General features: G+C 56.9%; 1 protein-coding gene across 1 annotated transcript; it reads right to left on the reverse strand.

The window, feature by feature from the left end:
* Positions 1-8,333: 8,333 nt before the first annotated feature.
* Positions 8,334-23,117, reverse strand: INSRR (insulin receptor related receptor; the record flags this gene model as incomplete). Its single annotated transcript, XM_081113278.1, has 22 exons — positions 8,334-8,634; positions 8,872-9,006; positions 9,122-9,251; positions 9,564-9,723; positions 9,860-9,970; positions 10,427-10,656; positions 10,822-10,874; positions 11,269-11,371; positions 11,560-11,722; positions 11,806-11,942; positions 13,012-13,235; positions 13,312-13,353; positions 13,504-13,699; positions 13,788-13,955; positions 14,581-14,819; positions 16,233-16,359; positions 16,579-16,793; positions 16,931-17,075; positions 17,293-17,435; positions 17,530-17,833; positions 19,329-19,880; positions 23,033-23,117. 22 exons carry the CDS (start codon positions 23,115-23,117, stop codon positions 8,334-8,336), a joined length of 3,963 nt encoding a protein of 1,320 aa, XP_080969404.1.
* Positions 23,118-23,407: the final 290 nt, after the last annotated feature.

Genomic DNA, 23,407 nt, shown 5'->3' on the forward strand with positions numbered 1-23,407 from the left:
TTTGTGGAAGAGCCACACTCAAGGGGCCAAAGAGCCGCATGTGGCTCGCGAGCCGCGGTTTGCTGACCACGGGGCTAGAGGGATGGGGAGGCTTTAGGTTCCCACTCTCTCCTCCAGCTGGTCCGGAGTGTAGACTGCGGCCGAGAAGGAGTCAGGGCAGCGAGTCCTGCAGATTGCTTGGTGCCTCGCTGGCATCTGAGGGCCTCCCATGTGGTCCGAACATCACCCACAGCCGCTGAGGAGGAGGCAGGTGGGCCTGCAGATGTCTTGGGTCAGGCATCGTGCTGTGGGGTGTGCGGTGGGCTTTCCATGTGACAGATGAGCCAACCTGAGGCTAGGAGAGTAAATAATCAACAGTTTGCTCAGGCAGACGATAAGTGTGTGGAACTAGGATTCAGCTCCGATCTGGCTCCGACGGCAGTATTTGTCCCTCTTCGCACGCTCTGCCCCTGGCTGGTTTGCTATCGCTAATTCACTGAGCATCTATGGAAAACCTACTATGTGCTGGAGTGTGTGGTAGTTTCAAGGGCTACAAAGAAAAATCAGACACAAGGGCAGAAGAGATACAGAGGCAAACAAGTCCAGGCAATTCAGAATGACAGGAGCTGAACTGGAGGCATGAGGTCCAGGAGGAGTGGGAAGGAGTGATCCGTCTGCCTGGGGTGAGGGTGTATGGGGGAAAGAGGTCCAGGAAGGTTCCGGAGAGGAGGCGGTAGCTGAGAGAGCTGGTTGAAAAGGGAGCAGGTGATTCTCAGTATAAATGGGGAGAGGGGGTGGAGGAGAAGGAGGAGGTTCTGGGCGGGAGAAGCGAATGATGGCGCGGAGGCGAGAGCTGCAGTGGCCGCTGGGGATGGTCTGGATGTGAAGGGCAGAGGGCTGAGAGCTGAGGCTAAGGGGTCAGCCTGCCGGGGAGCTGTGACCTTAGCTGGTTGGCACTGGGGAGCCATTGAGGGGCTTTCAGAGGGAAGTGAGATGAGCCTCACTTCCGATGCTGACAGCCGGCTCCAGCACAGCTCTGTGAGGGCTCATGGAGGGCTGCAGTCTGCGGTCCGGGTGCCTTTGAGCCGAGCGGGCCCTGGGTGCCTCCAGGGCAGAGCCCACATCTTGCTCACCTTTGAGACCCTGTCACTCACTGCATAATTCCTGTGAGCAGGTGCTCAGCACATCATGAGGTGCTAGAGGTGGTTGGCCCTGGGGCCAGGCAATTGCACAAGCCAGCATCCCTGCCCACAGGACTCATGCCCGCCCCTCTCCAGAGCTCAGTGCGGACACCGGGACATCGCCGGCAAGGACATGGCCAGCCCCGCGGCCCTGCTGCCCAGCGCGGTGATGCTGATGGCCTCCTGGGCTGCGGGACCACGCCAGGCGGAGTGAGGCTGCCTGGATATCTGGATCACCCCAACTCGGGGGTATCTGCCCCTCTCCAAAGCCAGGAGAGGCAGCCGCCTGCCCGGGATCTTGGCTGACTGAGTAGATATTCCAGCCCCAGCGTCGATATGCCCTTCGTTCGGCTCCTGGGAAGGCAGGACATCTGAAGAGTTTGGCCTCTCGGACTGAGCAGGCCAGGAGCTTCTCCTCCCGCCGTCATCACTCCCACCACAGAGGAGGAGAGAGAAGAGGTGGGGGCCCCTGGTGAGCCAGTGGTGCCAATGGGCAGAAGGGAGGTACTCCCAGGATAAAGACGTGGACAAAAGAGGAGCACTTAGTCAGGGCACAGGATATTCCTCCCTGCCCTCTCCCCACCTTCCCCCACCCCAGGGGCTGCAGCTCTCAATCACCAGGTTGTTCTCAAATCAAACGTCAGACAGAGAAAGGATGGGAGGCTGGAGAGGCCGTGAGGAGAGAGGAGCAGACAGAGGGGGTGTGGGAGAGACAGAGGCAGGGAGACGGAAGGTTAGACCCCTTTACGCAGCTGCGGTGGGAGCTCAGAGGCCCCCTCAGGGCTTCTCACCCACCTGCCCTTTTGCTCTTTTGGGTGCGCCCCACCCCCACTGGTGAGCACCGGCCTGGAGACCACATGGAGGCCTTGTGTTGGGGGCGGGGCACATCCGGAGGGGGCAGAGGGTCACTCAGGTTCCCTCCCTCTCAGGTTGTGCCGGGCTGGTCCTGATGCATGATTTCACAGGACCGGGGACTAGGCAGAGGTGCAGGGGGAGAGGGAAGGTGGCAGCAGGGAAGAAGTTCTGAGAAGATGGAGAAAGATTCTGAGCTGAGGACTCTCTCTCTCTGGGAGGCAGAGAAGGAGAGAGTGGGCAGCAGGGCAGAGGTTGACAGCTGAGTCAGGCAGGGAGCAGTGCGATGGAAGCGAGGGGCCTCCAGTGTCCACCTCTCAGAATGGCAGGCAGGGTGGGCTCAGTGTTGCCAAAGCAGGAAGGATGAAGGTGGGACTGCAGACAGACGGCTGGAGCGAGGCGGGTGGAGGGAGGCCAGGGGCAGAGGAGGCGGGGTGGCCGATTTGGAAACAGAATCACACCAGGGAGAGACCTGCATTCGGGAAGGCCACGGGCTGAAATCTGATAAGGGGCAGCAAGTGCTTTGTAAGCTGCAGAGCACGTAGAAATGATTGTCGTCGTTGTCTAATTGTGAGAGCCTGTAACTAGACGCTGCAGGAGCGCATTCGGTGCCAGGGAGGGAAGGCCACGCTGCCCTGCCGCGAGGAGGGGCAGGTGACAAATATGCTGGCCATTGTTGGCCTTTGCACGGACCGACTCAGAAGAATATCTGGAAGTGTAAATGCCCATCTGGGAGGTGGGGCTGTGGATGATTTATATCTTATTTCTGCTTATCTGTATCTTCTCTTTATGATTTTAAAAGCACATACATTATTTATAGAGTGAAAAACACGCAGTTTGCTTTCAAAAGGAGCCTCCCTGTGCGGGTGGTGGAGGGTGCGGGGGAGGGGGGCTGAGGTCGGAGCCTGCAGCCTGGCCCTGCCCTCTCTCTACCTGGTTGGGTACCACGGAGTCTGACCCACATGCATTGTCCAAGAATGTCTTTCCTCCACGCTCTGGGCTGAGCCAGAGTCGGTTGTTGTGAACTTGGGACGGGCAGTATGTTTTGTGTCTGGGGAAATAAAAACAGGCAGGAGATAGAGAAAAGCAGACACTTCTCAGAGATTTCCTGGCAACTCTGCCTGCCCCCCACGCCCCCAGCCAAAACAGCCCTTTGCTTGCAGTGTCTTTGGGGCCATAAAAAGTGAGGGCAGCCTCCCCTCCCGACCCTGCGGGATCAGCCTCCACCTCTAGTGGCTCTCACGCACCCCTCATTCCTCAGTACCACGCCTCTTGCCTTTCCCATCCCCCCCACGTCCTCTGTCCAGCTTTGCTTCCCAGTCTGAGTGTGGACCATCACACCCCGAAGGCCCCCCCACATTCTTCCCCGCGGGGCCCTCACCCTCCTCTCTTTCCCAGCCTAGACTCACCCTCCCGGGTCCTGTGAGCCCGCTCTTCCCCACCTGCTCAGAATAATCTCCAATATCAATCATTCCTTATGCTGGGAAGAGCTTTCCAGCTCCAACGTGTGTGCGTGTGCGTGCATGTGTGCGTGCGTGTGCGTGTGCGTGAAAATCCACTTGAGCGAGAATGCGTCAGTGATCTGAGAGGTGAAATGACTTGCCTAAGATCACATCACATAGCCAGTCCTTGGACGTCCAGCGCCTTCCCCCACCATCCTGCCTCAAGGGCCGAAAACCAGCTGAATTGTCCTCTCTTGTCCCTCAGCCCCTTCTCTCTCTCTCATCTGAAGTCTTCATTCACTCTCAGTAATTCCTATGGAGGACAAATCTGTCTTACTTTCCGTGCCATAAGGCAATCTCCCATAGTCACTGTTTCTGATGTGAACTTTCTTAGAAATCTGTCTTGTGCCTGTTCACTTGATAAGAATGTCACCTTGTGCTATTATGATGTCAATATTCTGCTTTATTTCTATAATGTTTTTCACAAACTAAGGAAAACGGTTTCTTTAAAAAACTAAGACATTTTCTCTTATTAATTCTGTATCATATTTACAGCGGAGGAAAAACTGTTTTAACCAAAGTGTAAAATGGTTAATGGTGGCAACTGATAGAGTCTGCTTAGAGTTTATAAAAAATGTATACCAAAGAGACATTCATAAATAAAACAGGCACTTGGAAAACTCCTTTGAAAGCAGACCTAGGGATGTCACCTACACCCTTTGCACAGATTTTGTTAAAATGACAGATCTAGAAACGCACCGTCAGCAACCAAGTGCACACAGAAAGGGACTGTTCCATACAGCTTTCCGTGGCTTCGTTCGGAGTGACGGATGCAAGTGCCGTCTGTGAAGCCTGAATCGACTCTTTCCCTCGGTGACAGACTTATTCCTGTGAAGTCTGAGCATGTTGCCTTGCCTCCCGAATCTTTTGGGCCTGAGTTCAGTCCGCATCAGGGGAGGCTGAGGACTTGACCTCAAGCTCCTGACTGTCTCCCCAAGGCCTCACCCCGTGCCCTCTCCTCCCCTCTGACCATGTGCCAGGCCCTCACAGCACCCTCTGCTCTGACTCCCTCGTAGCCTTACCAGCCTGGATTCCTAATCGGGTACCTGCTCATCCTCCCTCATCCTCTCCAGGGTGGACAATGCCACTAGTGTCCACTCACTAGTGACTCCTTTCGACAAGAGGCCCAGCGGGGCTCTTACTCATGGCAGGCAACAGGAGAGGGTCCGGGTGCTCACACCTGCTGACACCTGGACAAAGACAAGGATGGGGAGGAGGAAACCAAAACCCACCTCTCACCCCTGGGGCAGGCAGTGTTGGCCCAGGTGGTGCCTGGGAGCCTCTAGCAGGAAGGAAGGAGACCTTTGCTGTGGGGCCATGGCCCTGTACTAACATCTCCCTTGATCTATCCCCCAACAGGAGGTTGGAGACAAAGGCAAACAGCTTGTAGACCGGGAGGGGCTCCACAGCATTCCTCACACCAGGCAGGAGAAGGTCCCTGTCATCCCATCCAACACCCTATACTGGCTGGACAGACTCGGGCTCATAGGAAGACATACATTTTGGCACCTAAGAAACTGGAAAAGTTTCAGTAGAAAAGGTAAGCAGACTTGAAAGTATAAGAAAGACACGTGCTTATAAGGGGTAAGTATTTTTTTCCATCCTTTTCCTCCTTGTTCTTATTAATATCAGTTATTTATTTACACAAATGGTTTTCTCGGGTCCATGGGCATGATAAGCTATTTTAAGTTGTTTCTGTGTTATAAAATCTATCATTTATTGGCAACTCCTCAGTTTTTCTCATCAAACTCATATGAAAATTCCTACAATTGAGTTTTAAGTATAATAGTGTATCTGAGACTTTACACGAAGCAGTTCCTAAACATAGATGTCAAATTTCCCCAAAAGGGCCCAGGTGCGTGGTTCACTGGTTTGAGGGTTGACCTATGAACCAGGAGGTCATGGTTTGACTCCCGGTCAGGCGACATGCCTGTGTTGCAGGCTTGATCCCCAGTGGGGGACATGCAGGAGACAGCCAATCAATGATTCTCATCATTGATGTTTCTCTCTCTCTCACTCTCCTTTCCTCTCTAAACATCAATACAAATATTTTAAAAATTCCCGCACTGGGAGCCATTATGAATTTGGTGGACTGGAAAGGTTTCAGGAAGTATTATGAATCTTCTTGTTGAAAAATAAAGGCAAAAAATAAGATTAATTGTAGGTATCATTTATCTTTAGTTAAAAATAGCTCTCAGGACATATTAAAGGAAGCCACTGTCTGCAAGGCAAGGGGATGAAGCGACTTTGTCCTTATGGACTGAAATGTACAGAACCATCACTGACATCAGTGAGTGTCTGTACACTAGTACTAATGCCCACAGGGGACACAAATTCTCGTTCATCTGCCATCTTCAAGGCATATAGTTGGTTATGCTTCAGAAAAATTCTCTCAAGTTTTTCTTCCGAAGACCATGACGGTGAGAAGGGAGATTTGTGCATGATAGCATATAAATGACTTTTGCAGAAGTTAATTAGAATGATGAGCTGCCCCTGGCTGGGCATCTAAGACCTGGTGCCCTGCCATACAAGCTCCTTGGACCTGGAGGGGGCACAGTGCTATGGAGCTGACCTAAGAGCACGGAATCATGGAGGGTGTTTCTGGAATCTCTCTTTTAGTCACTGCGTTTCCCTTTATGCCTCTGTGGTAAGTGTCCATCCCTCCCTCCCAGCTGTCTCTGGGTGAGGAGACCCTCTTCCCCTCCACACAACTCCCCTGTATAGTTGGGAAGTCCCTTCTGAAGTCTAACCCCCATCTCTCCTGCTACCTTGGTTAATCCACTTCTAGGGCATGGCTGGCAGTAGAGTTTGTATTCTAGCATCCCTTCATCCTTCTCCCCAAAGTTCTTGGCCAGCCACCACCTGCTCATCTTTGGAGATGGAGCACAGACAGAATTTTTCTGAAGCTCTCTTTCCTTCTGCATCCAATCCCTTCCATAAGCCCCTCCACATTCAGATGACCAGCCTTCCTGGGCGTGCAGGGTCCAGCACTGTGGAGGTTAGGGGGCATGGGTGGTGATGGGAGGCTGAGCCCACTGCTGCCCTCTGGGCCTTTGCAAGTTCAGGGGCGCCTGTGTGCTCTGTGTGAGTCTCAGATCCTGGGTTTCTGTGTGGAATATCTCCTCCCTTCTACTTGTTGGAGGCCTCTCTGAGACCCAAAACACAGAGGAGAGACCATCTTTCCCCCCTAAGCTGTGGTTCCGCCAGCAACCATTAGGGGCCACTGTTGCTTCAGCTTCCAATGACAAGTGGGTCAGGGCAGGGGTGGGGGACAGGCGGTCCTTAGTGCCCACCCTGGCCCTGTCAGGGGAGTGGATAAGAGTTATAGTTGTCATAGACTCATGCCCAGTCCACTCAGGCCCTGCCTTAATGAGCTGTGGTTTGTGGGACAGCTGCTGGAGTGAGCACATCTCTTCAGACTCCAGGTGTGTGGCAGGGAGTGGCAGCGTATGGCAGCGTGTGGCAGCAGGAGCTATAGCCCTGAGAATCTGGATGCAGGAAACACTGGTACAGGATGCTAAAAAGTCCTGAGCTATGACCAACCCCTTCCGCTGCCCCCCTTCACCAAGGTTTTAAGTCATCCATCTGTGGTTCTTTCCCTTCAAATGCCCGGATGGCCCTGGCATAAGAGCTGGGAAATGAACTCCCCTGTGCTCCTTCAACCTGCCTCCAGGGCGTCTCTGCTGGGGGAGGGGCGCCAGACACACAGACTCTGCTCTGATTTGTGTCTCCTGCCTCCCTGAGTGGCATTGAGCAGGGACTGGTGATGTCCTCAAGGCGCTCCCCCGCCCCCTGTTCTGCCCACTTCAGACCATGTCTGCCCATGGAGGCAGCAAGGGAAAACTTCAAGATGAGGTGTCAGGATGGGTTGGTGAGGCTGGGAGGCCAGATACAGGGTCCCCTGCTGGCTCAGCCACGTCTGCCGCCTGAGCTCAGACACTGGGATGGTCCTGCTTCCCTGCCATGGCAACTCTGGCTGCTCGGGTCCTCGGGAGGTGGTGTTTGGCAGCAGTGTGTTCATCCCCAGTCCCTGCTTCGGGGTCACCACCTCAGATCTCCACGGAGGAGGGAGTGGGGGATCTCATCCAGCGTTAACCCCGTAGAGATGAGGAGACAATGGGCTGCTGGGACGAGAGTACAAACAGACATTGGCATTTATTGTGGCTTCCCCGGAGAGGGGAGGGGGGGCAGGAGTGAGGGCAGGGAGGAAGCAAACCTCTTAAAGCCTTAATCATCGAAGGGTCTGAGGGAGATTGAGGGGATGAGACTGGGAGGGGTGGGGTGATTCACTCCAAGGGATTTTCCAGGGGAAGAGGGCGGAGGAGCACCAAGCTTGGAAATCCCTGCGATGCCAAAGGAGAGGAGGAAGTGAGGGCAGGCCTGAGGGCCAGGCTGAGAACCGTTCCCCCTGGGGTCTGAGGCAGAGGGTAGGCGGTGACACGCAGAGGTGAGAAAGGCAGTTATGTGGACCGTCCTTCCAGCAGCCCAAACACGGACAGAGAAGGGTCCAGGCCCATTCTGGCCGCTTATCTGGTTTCAAGTGTGTGGATGGCCCCAGATGTCCACAGAGACCTGAGGGCTGAGGGTGGGGTTCTCCCGACAAGAGCTCTGGGGTGGACAGGCCCTCGCTTCTTAGTCTGAGTAGGGGCTCGGTGAGGGCCTCGTCTCCGCTCCTGCTGGGACCTTGCTGCCTTCCTCAGGGAGGACTCAGTGAGTCTGCTCTGACCACCCCCCCTTGCCTGCCCCTGCTGTCCGCCCCTCCCTTGGCCACCCCACGGTCAGGGGGTATGAAAGCCTGCACGTCTCTCAGCCACAAAGGTCAGAGCCCTTCCTCTCTGCCCGTGGGAGGCCAATCAGACAGGGAAGGGAGTGCCCCTCGGTGCCCTGGACCCCCGTTTTGAGGGCTGCAGTCTGAGGAAGCCCCCTTTGGGGATGGTGGGGAGTCGGGCTCCGCCTCAGGGGGCAGGAGGGAAGCCCGGGGCCCCCGGCACTCTGGGCTGTAGTAGAAGGAAAGGAGGCGGAAGGAAGGCCGCAGCTCCTCCTGAATGCTGTCCAGGATGTGGGTGAAGGTTGGTCGCAGGCGTGGGTTCTGTTGCCAACAGCGGCTCATCAGCTCCTGCCTGGTGGGGTGGGAGGGAGCGTCAGAGGGTCTACATCCCCTGCCTCTTGTACTGAGAAGGTCAGTCAGGATGAGTGTGGGGGGGGAGGGCCAAGGGTATCATAATGGGGGTTTAGAATTGGGCTCAGAGCTGGGCATCAGTGGAAGTGAAAGCATCAGAGGAGGCAGACCAGGTCCCAGGGCAGGGGACAGGGGTAGGCAGAGCAGGGATGTGGAAGGGGCAGGCTGGGTGACTCACAGCTGAAGGGGACAGCTCTCTAGCTCCTCCAGGACCCCACCATCCATGACAAACTTGAGCACCTGCTCATTGGACAGACCCTGGTAGGGTTGTTCAGCCAGGGTCACGATCTCCCAGAGCACCACGCCGAAGGACCTGGAGGACACACAGGAGGGCTTGAACCCAGCACCTTCATGAGGGATTGCACCCAGGCCTCTCCCCAGACCCCACCTCCACATCCCCCGAGCCCTCTGCTCCAGCCAGGCCCCACCAGACATCCGAGTGGGTGGTAAAGATTCCATCTTTGAGGGACTCGGGAGCCATCCAGCGCACAGGCAGCAGCCCCTTCCCGCCCTTGCGGTAGTAGTCTGTCTCATACACATCTCGAGTCATCCCGAAATCTGGAAAGCAAGGGGGGAGAGGGTGTGGAGCAGCAGAGCCTTAACCAGCTCCTGATGCAGGAATACCTCTCCCAATCTCTCCACCTCCAGAGTCTCTAAGAATCCTGGAAAGCGAGGGCTCTAAGTATATCAGAGACTCTCCCATCCGACCCTTCTGTACTTGGACAGGGAGACTGAGACTCAGGGTCAGGGGTCATGGGGGCGGAACTACCAGGGACAGAGCTGTGGACCAGGCCTGGGTCCTTGGGTACCTAGCTTAGGAGGAGTCTCTCAATTCCTCAGATTGCCCCACCTGCCTGGCACCCTCCATACCCCCGATCTTGACGGTGAAGTCCTGGGACACCATGCAGTTCCGGGCGGCCAGGTCTCGGTGCACAAACTTTTTGGCGGCAAGGTAGGCCATGCCGTCTGCAATCTCACCGGCCATCTGGATCATGTCTCCCAGTGCTGGCCGTGGGAGCCCAGGGTTATTCTAGAGCCAGGAGAGGGGACGGGTGACGAAGGAACCTAGAGGCAGGACTCCTCGCCAAGGATTACCCACCACAACGATGCCCGCGTTTTCTCTAACTCTCCAGCTCATTGGCTCAGAGTCTTCTCTCAGTCCTCACCTCTGCCTCGGGCCGCAAAGACCGAAGATGGCTCTTGAGGTCCCCACGAGTCATTAATTCCATGATGACCAGAGTCGGCTGGCCCTGGGACACCACACCCAGGAGACGTACCTGAGATGAACAAAGAGCCTAGTTGCAGGTCCCCTCAGCTCTCTGTGACCATCTGGCCAAAATCATGGCCTGCTATGACCACACTCTGACCCAGACACCAAGCCTGATCCTAACCCCAAGCATAAGCATAACTCTAATCTGGGCCTAACAATGACCATGACCTTGATTATGTCTAACTGTCATCCTAGTCTTTATGATTGGCCCAGTTCTGATCTTGAACCCAATCATGATCTTGACATTCAATATTGACCCCAACCATGACTTATCTCAGCCCTAGCCATGATTCTATCATGACCCTACCATGACCCTGGTTTGACGAACCCCAACCATGACCTTTACCCCAGTTAGGGTCCCAACCACAATCCCAACCCTGACCTTGATGGGAGCCTGACCTCATCCCTGACACTGTCCTCCTACCTGGTTATGGCCCTGGCAGTGCTGCTGAGCCTCCCTTACCACATGGTGACACTTGAAGGCCTTCATGACAGAGGCTTCCTTGAGGAACTCAATGCGTTCTCGTGGGCTGGCCAGCTCATTCACCGTCTTCAGGGCCACAGGTGTGGTCTCCTCTTCAGCCTCCAGTCCTTGTGCCAGCCCCTCATACACCATCCCGAAGAAGCCCTGGCCCAGCTCCCGGATGATGGAGATCTGCTCCCGAGGCACCTCCCACTCGTCAGGGATGTACACTGAGAGGAGGTGGGGTCACAAGGCAAGGCTACTGCTGTCGGCCACTCCGCCTCTGAAGGGCTCAGGTCCCACGGCTGCCTGCTCCAAAAAGGTCTCCTGCAAGTTTGCCTCTCCACCCCTCCTGTGTCTTGTCCACACCACCTGTCCGCTCACCCCCGACCTACCATCAGAAGCACTGAAGTACTCTGGATTCACAGAGGCATAGAGGGTGCTGTTTCTGCAACGGAAGGTGAGGGGGTCAGGCTGGAAGGTCCCCAGGAAGGAAGGAGCAACATCAAAAGGCAAGGAAGAGGGACAGTGCAAGGAGGAGGGAAGCCCTGAACACCCTTGTCTCTGGTCAGGATGACCCCTAGGGGAGCCCTAAGCACTCTCTAAGCTGGTCTGGGTCTTCGTCCTTAGACCCAGGGAGTAGGGAGGACAGTGTAGAGGGCTCCTGCCTCCTCAGCTAATCCTTAGACTCCAACTAACCAAAGCCCTGCCCCCATTTCCCTCTTTTATTCAGTCCCAGGAGGCACCTGACACCAAGCATCTACTCCCTCCTGACTGCACTGACTTTCCGCTGAGGGCTCATGGCGAGAAGGCGGCTGGGGGCCAGTAGGACCTGTTCTCACCTCTTCTTGCTGTAAAAGAAACCAAGGGCGGCAAGAATGATGAGCAGCATGAGTCCCACGGGGGTGACAGTGAGAAGGCGCAGCCCCCCGGAGTCTTCCTCCTCTGGTGGCCAGTCAGTGGACAGGAACAGAGGGCAGCAGAGGGTGGGGTCCAAGGTGGAGAAGTCAGAGGGTAGAGGACACTTCTCTTTCCTCAGTGGAAGGTGAGGATGAGGCGAGGATGGGATGGGGGGCCTAGGGACCTAGTGGCGCTGTTTGCGAGCACAGGTCTGGGACAGGGGCTGTGTGTACCTGAGCCAGGGATGTAGAAAGCGACACTTTCGGTCCAGGAGCCGTTGCCAGCCAGTGAGGTTGCCCGCACTCTGGCGGAGTAGTTTCCCGGGGGCAGCAGGGCCAGGTGGACGCCCCCAAACTTGGCATATCGCAGGCGGGACACACACAGCACTGTGGCCTCCTGAGGGCAACACAGAACAGCTGGCTGGGAGAAGGATGGAGGCACAAACTGGGTCTGGGTTAGGGGGACTTCTGGGTACCGACCTCTCCCAAGCGGCGGTACTTGATCTCGTACTTGAGGATAAGTCCATTGGGGTCCGATGGCTCCAGCCAGCGCAGGAGGACACTGCTCTTGCTGGCCGCCTCCCAGGCCACCTTCCCTGGGATACCATCAGCCTCTCCTGCGGTAGAGGGCATCAGCTAGCCCAGCCACAAGGACAGTCATGTGCCCCTTGGGGATGTTTCTGTCAATAACGGACCACATATATGGTGGTGGTCCCATAAGGTCATAATAGAGCTGGGAAATTCCTATTGCTACTGACTTTGTACCTGTCCTAACGTCATAGCACAGAGCATTACTCACATGTTTGTGGGGATGCTGGTGTAAACCAACCTACTCTGCTGCCAGTGTATAAATGTATAGCACATACAACTGTGTATAGTACATAATAGGTGATGATAACAAACTCTATGGTACTGGTTTTGTATTTATTATAATATACTTTCTGTCATCACATTATTATTATTTTTAATCCTCACATGAGGATATGTTTTTATTGATTTTGAGAGAGAGAGAGAGAGAGAGAGAGAGAGAGAGAGAGAGAGAGAGAGAAACATCAATGAGAGAGAGAAACATGGCTAGGTTGCCTCCTGTAATCACCTCAAAGGAGATTGAACCTTCAGCCTAGGTATGTGCTCTGATCAGGAATCAAACCTGCAAACTTTTTTGGTGTGTGGGAATGACGCTCCAATCAACGAAGCCACCCAGCCAGGGCTGTCCTTATTTTAGAGGGTACTCTTTCTACTCATAAAACATGGTCGCTGGCAAATAGTATGCGGTGTTATGGCTGCTGCATCTTGCGTGCTTACTGTGCTTCTTGATTGCATTTTCTCTTGTGCTTGATTTAATTCGTGTTGTTTTGTACAGTAACATGCTGTGCAGGCTTGTAACCTAGGAGCAGTCGGCACCATACAGCCTAGGTGCGTAGTCGGCTATACCAACAGCCTAGGTGCGTAGTTGGCTATACCATATAGGCTGTTTGAGTGCACTCTCTGATGTTCTCACCTTCAAATGCAAACTCTAGGGGGCTAAGCTGGGAGGTTTGAGGAAACGCTAGGATTACGGGGCCTGGGAGGAGGATGAAAGCAAGGCCCTGGGGTGAGCTGGAGCTCAAACTCGCTAGCTGGAGCACTGATCGGAGAGGGTGCCTGGGCCGGTGGTGGGTGTAGAAGGTGGGGTGGGTCACTCACTGTGGGGCATGGTGCGCGCAAAGACGAAGGTGGCCGCGCTGCAGCCCACAGCGTGCGCCGCGTGGTTGCAGGCATGGATGTCGATGCGGTACTCCGTGAAGTGGCGCAGGCCGCTCAGCACTGCTCGCTCTCGGGGCACTTTGTCCTCCCGGATCTCGAAATCTGAGCTGTTTCCCCCGAGTCGGAGGGCCCCGGAGGCGCGGCGGTGCCTCCCGGAGGAGTCCCTAGGGAGGGCGAGAGTCAGAGCCAGGCGCCCCCACCCCCGCCGCACCCCTCAGCCTTGGCCCCGTCCCTGCTCACCTTTGAGGGCTCTTATTGATGGACGTCACCTTCCAGGGGGATCTGGGGAGAGCAGGGAGGACCCTGTCACGGTTGCAGACGGGGTGCACCGCTTCTAAACCCACCCACAACCAGGTGCCGCCAGCACACCCACCCTCGGCAAGACACGCCCTCCAGCCCCGCCCCTTAGCCCCGCCCCGCCGGCCGGCGCACTTGGGGATGGTGATGGCGTTGTGCAGAAAGTTTTCAAACTTCTTCTGGAACGAGGCCTCTTGCGCCTCCAGTGGCGGCAAGACCTGCCCCGGAGGTGGGTGTTGGCACGGGCAACAGCCGGGCTCCATCTCCGCCTCGAGTTCCCCGTCTTCCTGGTCGAAGCGGGGGTCGTTGTTGCTGGTGGGCAGCCGCAGGCCTGGCGCGGCAGGGGAGGGAGGCCGTTAGACTGGCGGTCGCCACCCGGGCGCCCCGTCCCCGCGGGCTCACGCCTCCTCCCTGCGCACCGCGGTGGCAGTAGTCATTGAGGTAGAGGTCGCTGTCTTCTGCCAGGCGCTGCCACAACACCAGGTAGTAGGTGATGTTGCCGTTTCGTTGGGTCGGTGGCTTCCAGCGCACCAGCAGGTGGGAGGAGGAGTTGGACGTGGAGATGACGTCTTGGGGAACGGTGGGCGCTAGGGTGTGAGGAGGGCACCACTGAGAAGCTTCAGGTCCCTTTTCAAATAGTCTGGCCCCTGTCTCTGAGTCCAGCCCTCACTTCTCCCAAGGAATAGGTGGCTCTCAACCTCCTCGTCCTACAACTGAGCATTTTGTTCTTCCCTCGTCCCCAAAGGCCCTTGATTTGGCCCAGTTATTCCCCCTGCACTCTCCACCCACAGCCTCCTAGGATCTAGGAGAATTCCCCCTATTCTTTTTTTTTTTTTTTTTTTAATCCTCACCCGAGGATATTTTTCCCCTTTGATTTTTAGAGAGAGTGGAAGGGAATGAGGGAAGGAGGGCGGGAGGGAGAGAGAGAGAGAGCGGAGAGAGGTTTGTTGTTCCGCTTATTTATGCATTTATTACTTGTATGCACCCTGACAGGGGATCAAACTCACAATACTGGTGTATCCAAGGACACTCTAACCCACGGAACTACCTGGCCAGAGCCTGCCCCCTCTTCCTTCTAGGACTCAAGCATCTGGCCTCCCAGCCTCTATGGGCCAGGTGTTCGGTGACTCAGCATCTCTGTTTCTGGTGCCTGGGCTCCCCCATCCTCACTAGGACCCAGGCATCTAGCTCCCACTCCGTCCAAAGGCCTACCTGCAGGCAGGGTTCGGAGGTAGATGATGGGGCTCTGGGCTCCTTGGTGGGGGCTGTCCTCAGCAGTGGTCAGCGTGATGGCCCGCACAAACACTGCGTACTGTGTCCAGGGCTTGAGGGGGGCCAAGGTCACCCCTGGCTCCTGGTTGCGGCTTAGGGGCAGCTCCACATCTAGCAGGTTCCAGCTCTGGGCCCCACAGGCATCTGGACCTATGTGCTCCGTAGCATTCTGGAACGGGCTGAACACCCCACCCCCAACTTCTAGCAGCCCCCTCCTCTCTGAATCACCCCAGGATTGCTATTGTCATTCTTCAAATACGCATGAGGACATCCAGAAGCCGATGTGCGTCCACCCTTTGGGGTAGGTGCCTGGTGGCACTGAGTGGGTCTGCTCAGAGCTGGATTGAGGCAGGATCCACAGTATAGTCTGTGAGGGGGCACGGCCACACCCGCCCTGCAAGCAGTGATGGCGGGGGGCTTCCTGAAGGACCTCTATGACACTCTGCCCCTTGAGTATAGGTGTGCAGATTGTCAGCTGCACAAGCCGAAGGTGACATTTACATTGCAACCCATGTTAGTGCTCCTCAAAGTATGGTTCCGGGACCAGAAGATTTAGTATTACCTGGGAGCTAGCTAGAAATGCAGGTTCACGGGCTCTATCCAGGACTAACTGAATCAGACTCTGTAGGGGTGGGGCCCAGGAATCTGTATTTAACAAACTCTGCCGCTCCCCTTGCTAGAGACCTTCACCTACCTCTGAGGCCTAGGGGAGCTTTGGCCACCTGAGCAGGCCTCCCACCATTGACTTCCCTCCCTTCCTCCCAGGCCAGGCCCTGCCGCTCAGTGAGCAACTACAACCTCTCAATTTTAACTCCCAGGAACTGCTTCTAAGCCAGGTGGCTCCCACCTCCCCTCCACCATACGAGGGGAGTACCCTCACCCCTGCCCTCCCAGCCTGCCACCCCAAGTCCATCTCTCCTGTAAGGATTTCTGTTTTTGAGTCCTGGCCACGCTTTTGGGGAAGTCCTTCCTGCGGCCTAAGCACTAGCCCTCGTGCTTTGGTCTGCACTCTCTCCCAAGCCAAGAGCAGCCTGTCCTCGTCCGTCCCTGCCCCCTTCCTTCGTCAGGCTTTAATGAAATGCTGGCCAAGCTGCATAGAAAACTGGCCAAATTAGTGGCTGCTCCCCAGACCGCTGCTGGGGCAGGAGCGTGTGGTCAGTACAGAATATTAGCATAGTAAATTGGAGTTTAATTATCCAAGCCTTCCCAGCGGGCGCCTCTCCTTGGCTCTCAGAAGTCCTGACTCCCCGCCCCATTTCCCTGGGTGAGGTGAAAACCACACACGCAGGGATGAAGGGGAGGGGCGGGGCCAGAGGTAGTGGACCCTACAGGGAGTGCGACTTAAGGTCCAGACTAAGAGGGTAACCCTCTCAGCCTGCCTTCTGCTGCCTTCAGTCCGGAGGATTTTGCTCCCGTTCCGCCCCGCCCCCCTGGTCCCCGCGCTAGCCACGCCCCGTCCCAGTTGGCCACGCCCCCGGTTGCCCCCCCGGCTGGCTCCGCCCCGGTTGGCCCCGCCCCCGGTTGCCCCCCCCCCCCGGCTGGCTCCGCCCCGGTTGGCCCCGCCCCCCGGCCCTGTCCCGGAGGGTACTCACGACTCCTTGTAGTACACGATGAAGCTGAGTAGGTCTCGGGCCTCCAGCGGCTCATAGCGCTCCCAGCGCAGTAAGATGCGGTCGGTCTCGGTCACGTTGGACACGAAGCGCAGGGTGCGAGTCTGGCCTGGGCGGGGCGAGTGGCGAACACCCGCTCTCAACAACCTACTTCCAAGCCCCGACCTGGACCCCGCGGCATCCCACCCCCAAGGCAGCCTCTGAAGACAAGTATCGCCCGGTCCACTCCAAGCGCCCCTTCCCATCCGGCTGCACGGCTGGGTGTTTCTGGGCGCCGTGTGCTCGCTCCCCCTCGGGGTTGGGGTCGGGGTTGGGGTTGGGGCCTCACAGGCGGCGCGGTCTCCGTTGGTCCGGGGGTTGATCTCCGCCTTGTTTTGCCGCCCCCGCGTGCCGGTCACCTGCTCCAAGTGGTAAATGTGCTCCAAGCAGAGGCGTGGGTTGAAAGCGAAGTAGATCTTGCCCACGGGAATGGTGAGCCCCGCCGCCACCCAGGACCCCAGTTGCTGCAGGTTCTGGTTGTCCAGCACGTACAGAGTGTAGTTCCTGGGGGCCGGAGGGGACCTTGTTCCAAACGGGAGGTGGGGGCGGGGGTGGGAGGAGGTGCCTTATGGGCTCCTCTTGGGAGTGTAGGGAAGGTGGGATAGAGGGGGCTGGTCAGAGGCTTGCTTCTGACCCCTTACCCATCCACCATGGCATCTCCCCGGATTAATTTGAGGTTCTTGAAAAAGCCCAGGGACACGAGGGCGAAGGAGTGCTTGATTTTGAGGAAGCCAGTGATGGTCTCCACCAGCCCCAGGCTGTGCTGCAGCTCCTGCTCCAGGTTGTCTGGGGAGAGGGAGGACAGGGCTGGAGCAGGGGCAGGGACAGTGGTGGGTCCCACAGGGCAGGGGGCTCAGTGGGATGCAGGGAAGGGGGGTCCTCAACCCTGGACCCCGGGTAATGGGTAATGGGATGTGGTGCTTTAGCTGGGCCTCTGTAAGGGGCGTGGCAGGGAGGAAGGGCGGGACCAGGAGAGAGGTGTGGCCCCGAGGGAGGTACTGACAGCCCTGGCGAAGATTGAGGATGAGACTCCCCTCCACGTGGGTGCAGCCCACCAGATCTTGTGCCACCTGGACGGAGTCGATAGTCTTGGTGCCCACCTTGCACTCTTTGGGGCACAGCCCCTCACACTTGTGGCAGAAGATGCTGGCAGGGGCAAACGGAGGGTGTGGCATGAGCCCTGGACCAGGGTGGACCTTCTTGGTACTCCCAGGGTGACCCCCACCCGCCCTCCACTCACCTACTGCCATTACGGGTGAAGCCTGGAGGGCACTGGGCCAGGCAACTGCCCTGGTGGATCCCAAAGGTGGAGGGGAGGCTGGGCACAGAGCGCAGGCTGGCACAGAGCTCGGCTGTGACACAGCGCCACGACTCGTGCTGGTAGGTGCCTGGAGGGCAGGCCTGGTGGCAGGCGCCCTGGAAGTAGAAGTGGCGGCAGGCAACGCAGGCACTGGGGTCATCCGGCTGGCTGCAGCCCCCCAAGCATTCCATGTGGCAGCACTCACCCCCAGCTGTGCAGGCCAGCCCATGGGGACAGGGGCACACTGTGGGCAGAGTGCTGTGTGAGACTGCATCCAGCCCCCTCGGTCCTGGCCCCAACCCCTCCCTCTGGGTAACCCTCTTAGTCTGAACCCAAACCACTCCCATTCAGATAACCCTGGCTGCTGACTTCCGCAGGCAGGGGCTGCTGAGGACAAGGACCGTGGCTCCCCTCTGAGGCTCCCCACCTCCCACAGTGCCTAGTCAGGGGTGTCAGAACTCAGCACAGAGCAGTGACCTTGTCCATCAGGGCTGCTGCTCCCCCGCCTGCTGTCCTGTCTAGGCCTGGTGCCCAGATCATTGCTGGGCATGGCGCCAGGGGGAAACAGCCAGCTTCTCCTGAGTAGCTTGGCCCAGGGCAAGGTGGGCCTGGGAGTGTGTGGAAGAAGGGGCCACCACTGGTCATTTCCCCCAGGCCCCTGTCCAGACCTCCTCCCTCTTCAGCTCTCTGCCCTGGGGGGGAGGCAGCCCCAAGCAAAAGTGGGTGGTTTGGGGGCTGGGGAAGCGACGGCCTGGGAATCTGCACAGGGGCAGCTGCATGTCTGCGGGAGCGTGCATGTGGCGGGGGTCAGCCAGGGCGTGTTGACACTGTACACGCGAGAGGCCATGAGAGAGGACGCGCAGCTGTGTTTACAGCCAACAGGGAGGCTGCAGGGAGGTGGGGCTGGGAGGATACAGTCGGGATCTGGTTACTCTTCTGCTCTGAGGCTGAGGGTGAGGGAAGCTGATCTCCAGAAACTGTTGGAAAGAGCCCCAGTTTGGGGGACCCCCACTCTGCTCCCAGACTCTGAGAGGTCTGCCTGCCCTCCCCTAGAACTTTCAACTCCTCCTCCCCCCACCATCCCCTCCTTATCCTACTCCCCACTTTCTCCCCTCCCTTCCTTTTGTTTCCTCTCAGTGCACTTTACTTCCTAAAGAAGTTCCCACCTCACGTATTTGTCCTCATCTGTCCTGTCCTTCATCTGCTGCCTCCTCCTTTCTTTACCCAGCTCCCAACCTCCCCCGTACAAAGCTGCCAGCTCACCCTGGGCACCTGTGCTGTGGTCCCTGTTCTCAGGACCAGAACTGCTACCACAGCCTAGGTGGTTTATAGAATAGCTCATTCCTCGTAACAACTCTACCATCTTTTTACAGATAAGGAAAGCGAGGCACAGATAGGCTAAGAGAACACAGCCAGTAAGTAGTAGAGCTGAGATTTGCACCGGGGCCATCTGGCTTTGTACTTAACCACTGCCCTAAACTGCTTCTTGTGCTGCTGTCTTGGATCCATCCAGGCCTACCCTTCCCCCCATGCCCACCTTGTACCTGCCCTTGACTTTCTCCATTACTATCTGATGTCATCTAGTGTCTACATCTTGACTACCTTATGCTACATCATAGTTCCTGCCTCATAGGATGACTGAGGACTAAAATGAACAGTGGCTGCAAAGCACTGACCCACACTCCCCTGCGGCCACCCTCTGGCCCTGCCTTCCCCGCGGGTTCTGTGCGAGTGCCCACCTCGCTGGCAGTGGCTGGAGGTCCAGCACCTGTAGTCGGTGTGCCCACTGAAGGTGGTCCTGGCACAGGGCTCGCCAGTGGCACCCAGCACGCCGGGACACACATCGGCACACTCCTCGCCCAGCTTGTTGCCCACGATGTGGTTGGCGCCAGGGGAAGGCTGCAGCAGGCCCCAGTCAATGGTGGAGAGGTGGCAGAGCTCCTGGTTTTTTTCCACGCGCACGGCTCCACGAAGCACAGCCCCCAGGGCGGGCAGCCCCACGTCCCGCAGGTGTGGCATCTCAAAGATGACGAGCGCGTAGCCCAGGAAGAGGCGGGCGCCGCGGATGACCGCTAGGTTGGGGAAGAGGTCACGCAGGCTCTCCAGGCCGTAGACACGGAAGAGCAGCAAGTACTCGGTGACTTGAGTGAGGCGCGGGAAGCTGAGGCCACGAAAGTCCTCGCCGGTGGCCGTGAACATGAGCAGGATCTGCAGATGGCCTTCCACCACACTGCAGTTCTCCAGCCGCCGCAGCTCTGCCACCTCTGAGCGGATGTCCAGGCTGGGGCACACTGTGGGCACACGTGGCAGGCCGTGGTCAGGACAGCCTGGGCCAAGCACTTCACCCCAACCCGCAGCTCTGGAGAAGGGGCGTCACACTGGGAGCAGAACAGGGAGTTCTGCTGTGGGTGTGGGGTGCCCTCCTCTCAGGGCCTCGGAGGCCTCATGGGCAGCTTGAGGGGGCTCTAGCAAATGAGCCCCCCTCACCCATTTCCCCTTCTTCATGGACTGCCGCTTTATTCTTGCAGCGGACTCCAGATTTAAAGCCATCCTGACTCCTTTCCTTTTCTCACACCCACCCCGTGGGCTCTGTCTTTAACATACAACCAGAATCCAACCACTGGTCGCCAGCTTTATGCTTTCACCATCACCTTCTCCTGGATTTAGCCTCCCAGATAGTCACTCCACTTCCACCCTGTCCCCTCTTCGGTCTATTCTCCACTTTATGGCCAGAACGATCTTCTCAGAACAGAAGTTGGGTCACATTCCTTCACTGCTCAAAACATCCCAGTGGCCCCCACATCACTGTGAAAAGCTGAGGTCCTTACCACAAGTCCTCTAGCCTCACTGCCATCATCCCCTCTCTCTCTCTCCTGCAGCCACACTGACCCCTGCCCCCCCACCCCCCCCACACACACTGGTGACAAGCCAGCCAGACTTGTCCTGAGGCCTTTGCAAGTTCTGTTCCCTTGGGCTAGAAACTCTTCTCTCTAAACAGCTCCCTCAGCCCCTTTAAGTCCTTGCTCAAATGTCACCTCTGACCATCCTGTTAAAACTGTGACATGCCTTATCCCCTTCCTACTTTATTTTTTCCATGATTCTTAACACTGGCTAATATATAATTTATTTATTTTGTTTACTGTAAGCTCCAGAACAGGGATCTCTGTATAATCTTTGCTATGTCCTAGTACAGTGCTTGGCACTCAACAAATATTTGATGAATGAATGAACTCTGACTGGGAATCAGTAGTCTGAGTTTCATACACTCTACTTCTCCCCCAGACCTAAAGGAGCTAGATGCCTGCTCCCTGCATTTGTTTACTTTCAAAGGGACATTCCATGGCTCCCCATTGCCAAAAGTTCAAGTTAAAATTCCTCAGCCTGACATTTGGGTGTTGAGAAACTGGTCCCACTAATATCTACAGCCTCAGAAGGGTTCCTCACCCCGGTAGTACCTTCAGCTCTTGTCCTGCAAGCCTCAGGTCGGGTCCCCTGCCCCTTCCCTGACCCTCTGACCCTGAGTTAATCACTTTCCCTTCGGGCTCAGCAGCACTTAGCCGGGCACCCACTCTAGACTACCTGGGGCATTGCCTCAACGTTGCTCTCTCTATCTAGGCCACCCCCTCCAAGGACAGCTTTTGAAGGAAGGGCCCTGGTTAGTTGTCTCTGCACCCCCCATGGTACCCAATTCAGGGCTGGAACCACTGGGCACTCAGGAACCGTGGGTGGAATTGATGGACATCTGGATCCCAAGTCCACTCTGTGAGGATCCGATACCTCTGGCTTCTCCGAGGTCCCAGTCCCACTTCCTTTCTCTCCCCAAGGCACTGGGGACCATTCCCCTCAGTGGGCTGCCTGGTCCCTGCACTCACTTACTCCCAAGGATACTTTTCATGCTCCTCACTGGGAACGAGTCAAGTCTGAATTCTTCCACTTGCCATTCAAGTCCTGCTAACCTCTCCAGCCTCTGCTCCCTCCCTTTCTACCTAGCCCTCAGCAACACCACAGGGGTCACCCATAAGAGGCCCATCCCCCATGGCTAAAAGTGGGGTGGACAGGAAAGCCTGGCTCCCTGGAGCTGACTCCACACCTTCTCTAGTGGTCCCTAATGGTCCCTGTGCTTAGCTCTGCCCAGCAACTCTGAGTGTGTGTGTGCGCACATGCAGGTACACGCACATACACAGAGAGAGGGAGAGTGAGAAAACACTTCTAGCCCCTCCATACACCGGCCAATCAGGCTCTTTGAGGCAGATGGGGTTTCTCTCTGTGCCCAGTGCCACTTCCCATCATCCCCTCGGCCTCTCTAGGGCTCCCCTGATGGGAGTCATTTGGAAAAACAAATCTCCGCCCTTCACAGTTTAACCCTCGCCTGTTTCCCCTTAGGGCATGGCCCTGTGCAGAGCTGCACTGGGAATAGGACATCTGGGTCCCTGATCAAACACCCACCCCTCCATCCCCCGCCCCAGGGACGTGCTCCTGTCCTGACAACCATGATTCTGGCTGGCATTTTCTGTGCCCAGCCCTGGCACAGCAGCGGAGGAGGGCAAGCGGTGCCAGGGAGGGACTATGCCTTGAAGAGAGTGCCTCTATGACTCTTCAGGGAGCCCCTATCCCAACCCACTTGCATCATTCTGTCTGTGTAGGATGGGAAGACTCCGCCCCCGCCCCCAAGACCCCTGTCTTAGGGCCTCAGGCAGGCACTGGATTTGCTGCTGGACTCCTGAGCCCCCTGAGGCTGGGAGGGAAGGGTGGGTTCCCGAAGGGACATCTCTTAATCCTTCCCCTTTTGAATCTTCTATCCTCGGCTTTTTTCCTCTCCTGGCCAATTCCCCAGTACCCCCACGAGGGCCGTTTAGTCTACATGATCCGACCCACCCCCGAACCCTACACATGGGGATTGTCTGGCCTGGGGCACCAATAGAAAGGAGCCCACCCCCTCTAGTGAACCGGCCCTAAGTGGGGGATATGGGACACAGCCCTGGAGGCAGGAGCGCAGGACCCCAGTCTAGCCTTCTCTCTCGATTTTCTGAGCCTCGGTCTCTGTCTGCACACGGGGTTCAGTCATTTAATGCACCTAGTTCTCAGCTGCCATTCCATTCCTGCCCACGTCCCACCCTGGGGCCCTGGGAATGGCCTCCAAGACGCTCCTTCCTCCTTTTGGTTCTCATTCAGGCTCTGCTGGGATCATGCTCTCACAAGTTGAAGGGAGGGCATCTGTTCATCTCTGTGCTCCAAGGTCCTTCCCACCTCCCAGGGAACTGAGAGGCGAACACCCTCACGTAGGGAACTAACTGCTCTTCCTATGGGAAGTTCTCCTGAGAGCTAACCCCCGTCTTCACAGTGCAGTAGCTAAATAGATACATTCCAGCTGGAAGCTCAGTGGTTTGGCCTCCCAGCAGGCTGGGAGGGAGATGGGGCTCTAGGAGACAGTACGGGGACTCACCCTCTAGTGTGTCCAGGCCAGATCCCAAGGACAGGAGGATCACAAGCAGACATGCCACCCGCGGCCACAGTCTGGGCACTGCCATTGCCCCAGTCCTGACTCTCCAGATGGCTCTGGGCAGAAGGGTCTGACAGGCCCTAAGGGACACAGAAACACAAGCTTCGGAGGCAACGGGAAGGGCAGGGACCCAGCCACAAGGAATCCTCCACAGATACGGCAGGAGACAGAACAAAGGAATGACAGCCACAGAGACAGACAGCGACAGGCAGCTAGAAACGGAAGACTCGGCGTGAAGCCGGAGACAGAGGAGAGGACCGGGACGCAGGCAGCAGGGGAAGAGACTCAGAGAGACCCCATGGCGGGGTGGTCGCACAG

Source organism: Myotis nattereri (assembly GCF_964212035.1).
Source record: "Myotis nattereri genome assembly, chromosome: 18".
Lineage (NCBI taxonomy): Eukaryota > Metazoa > Chordata > Mammalia > Chiroptera > Vespertilionidae > Myotis > Myotis nattereri.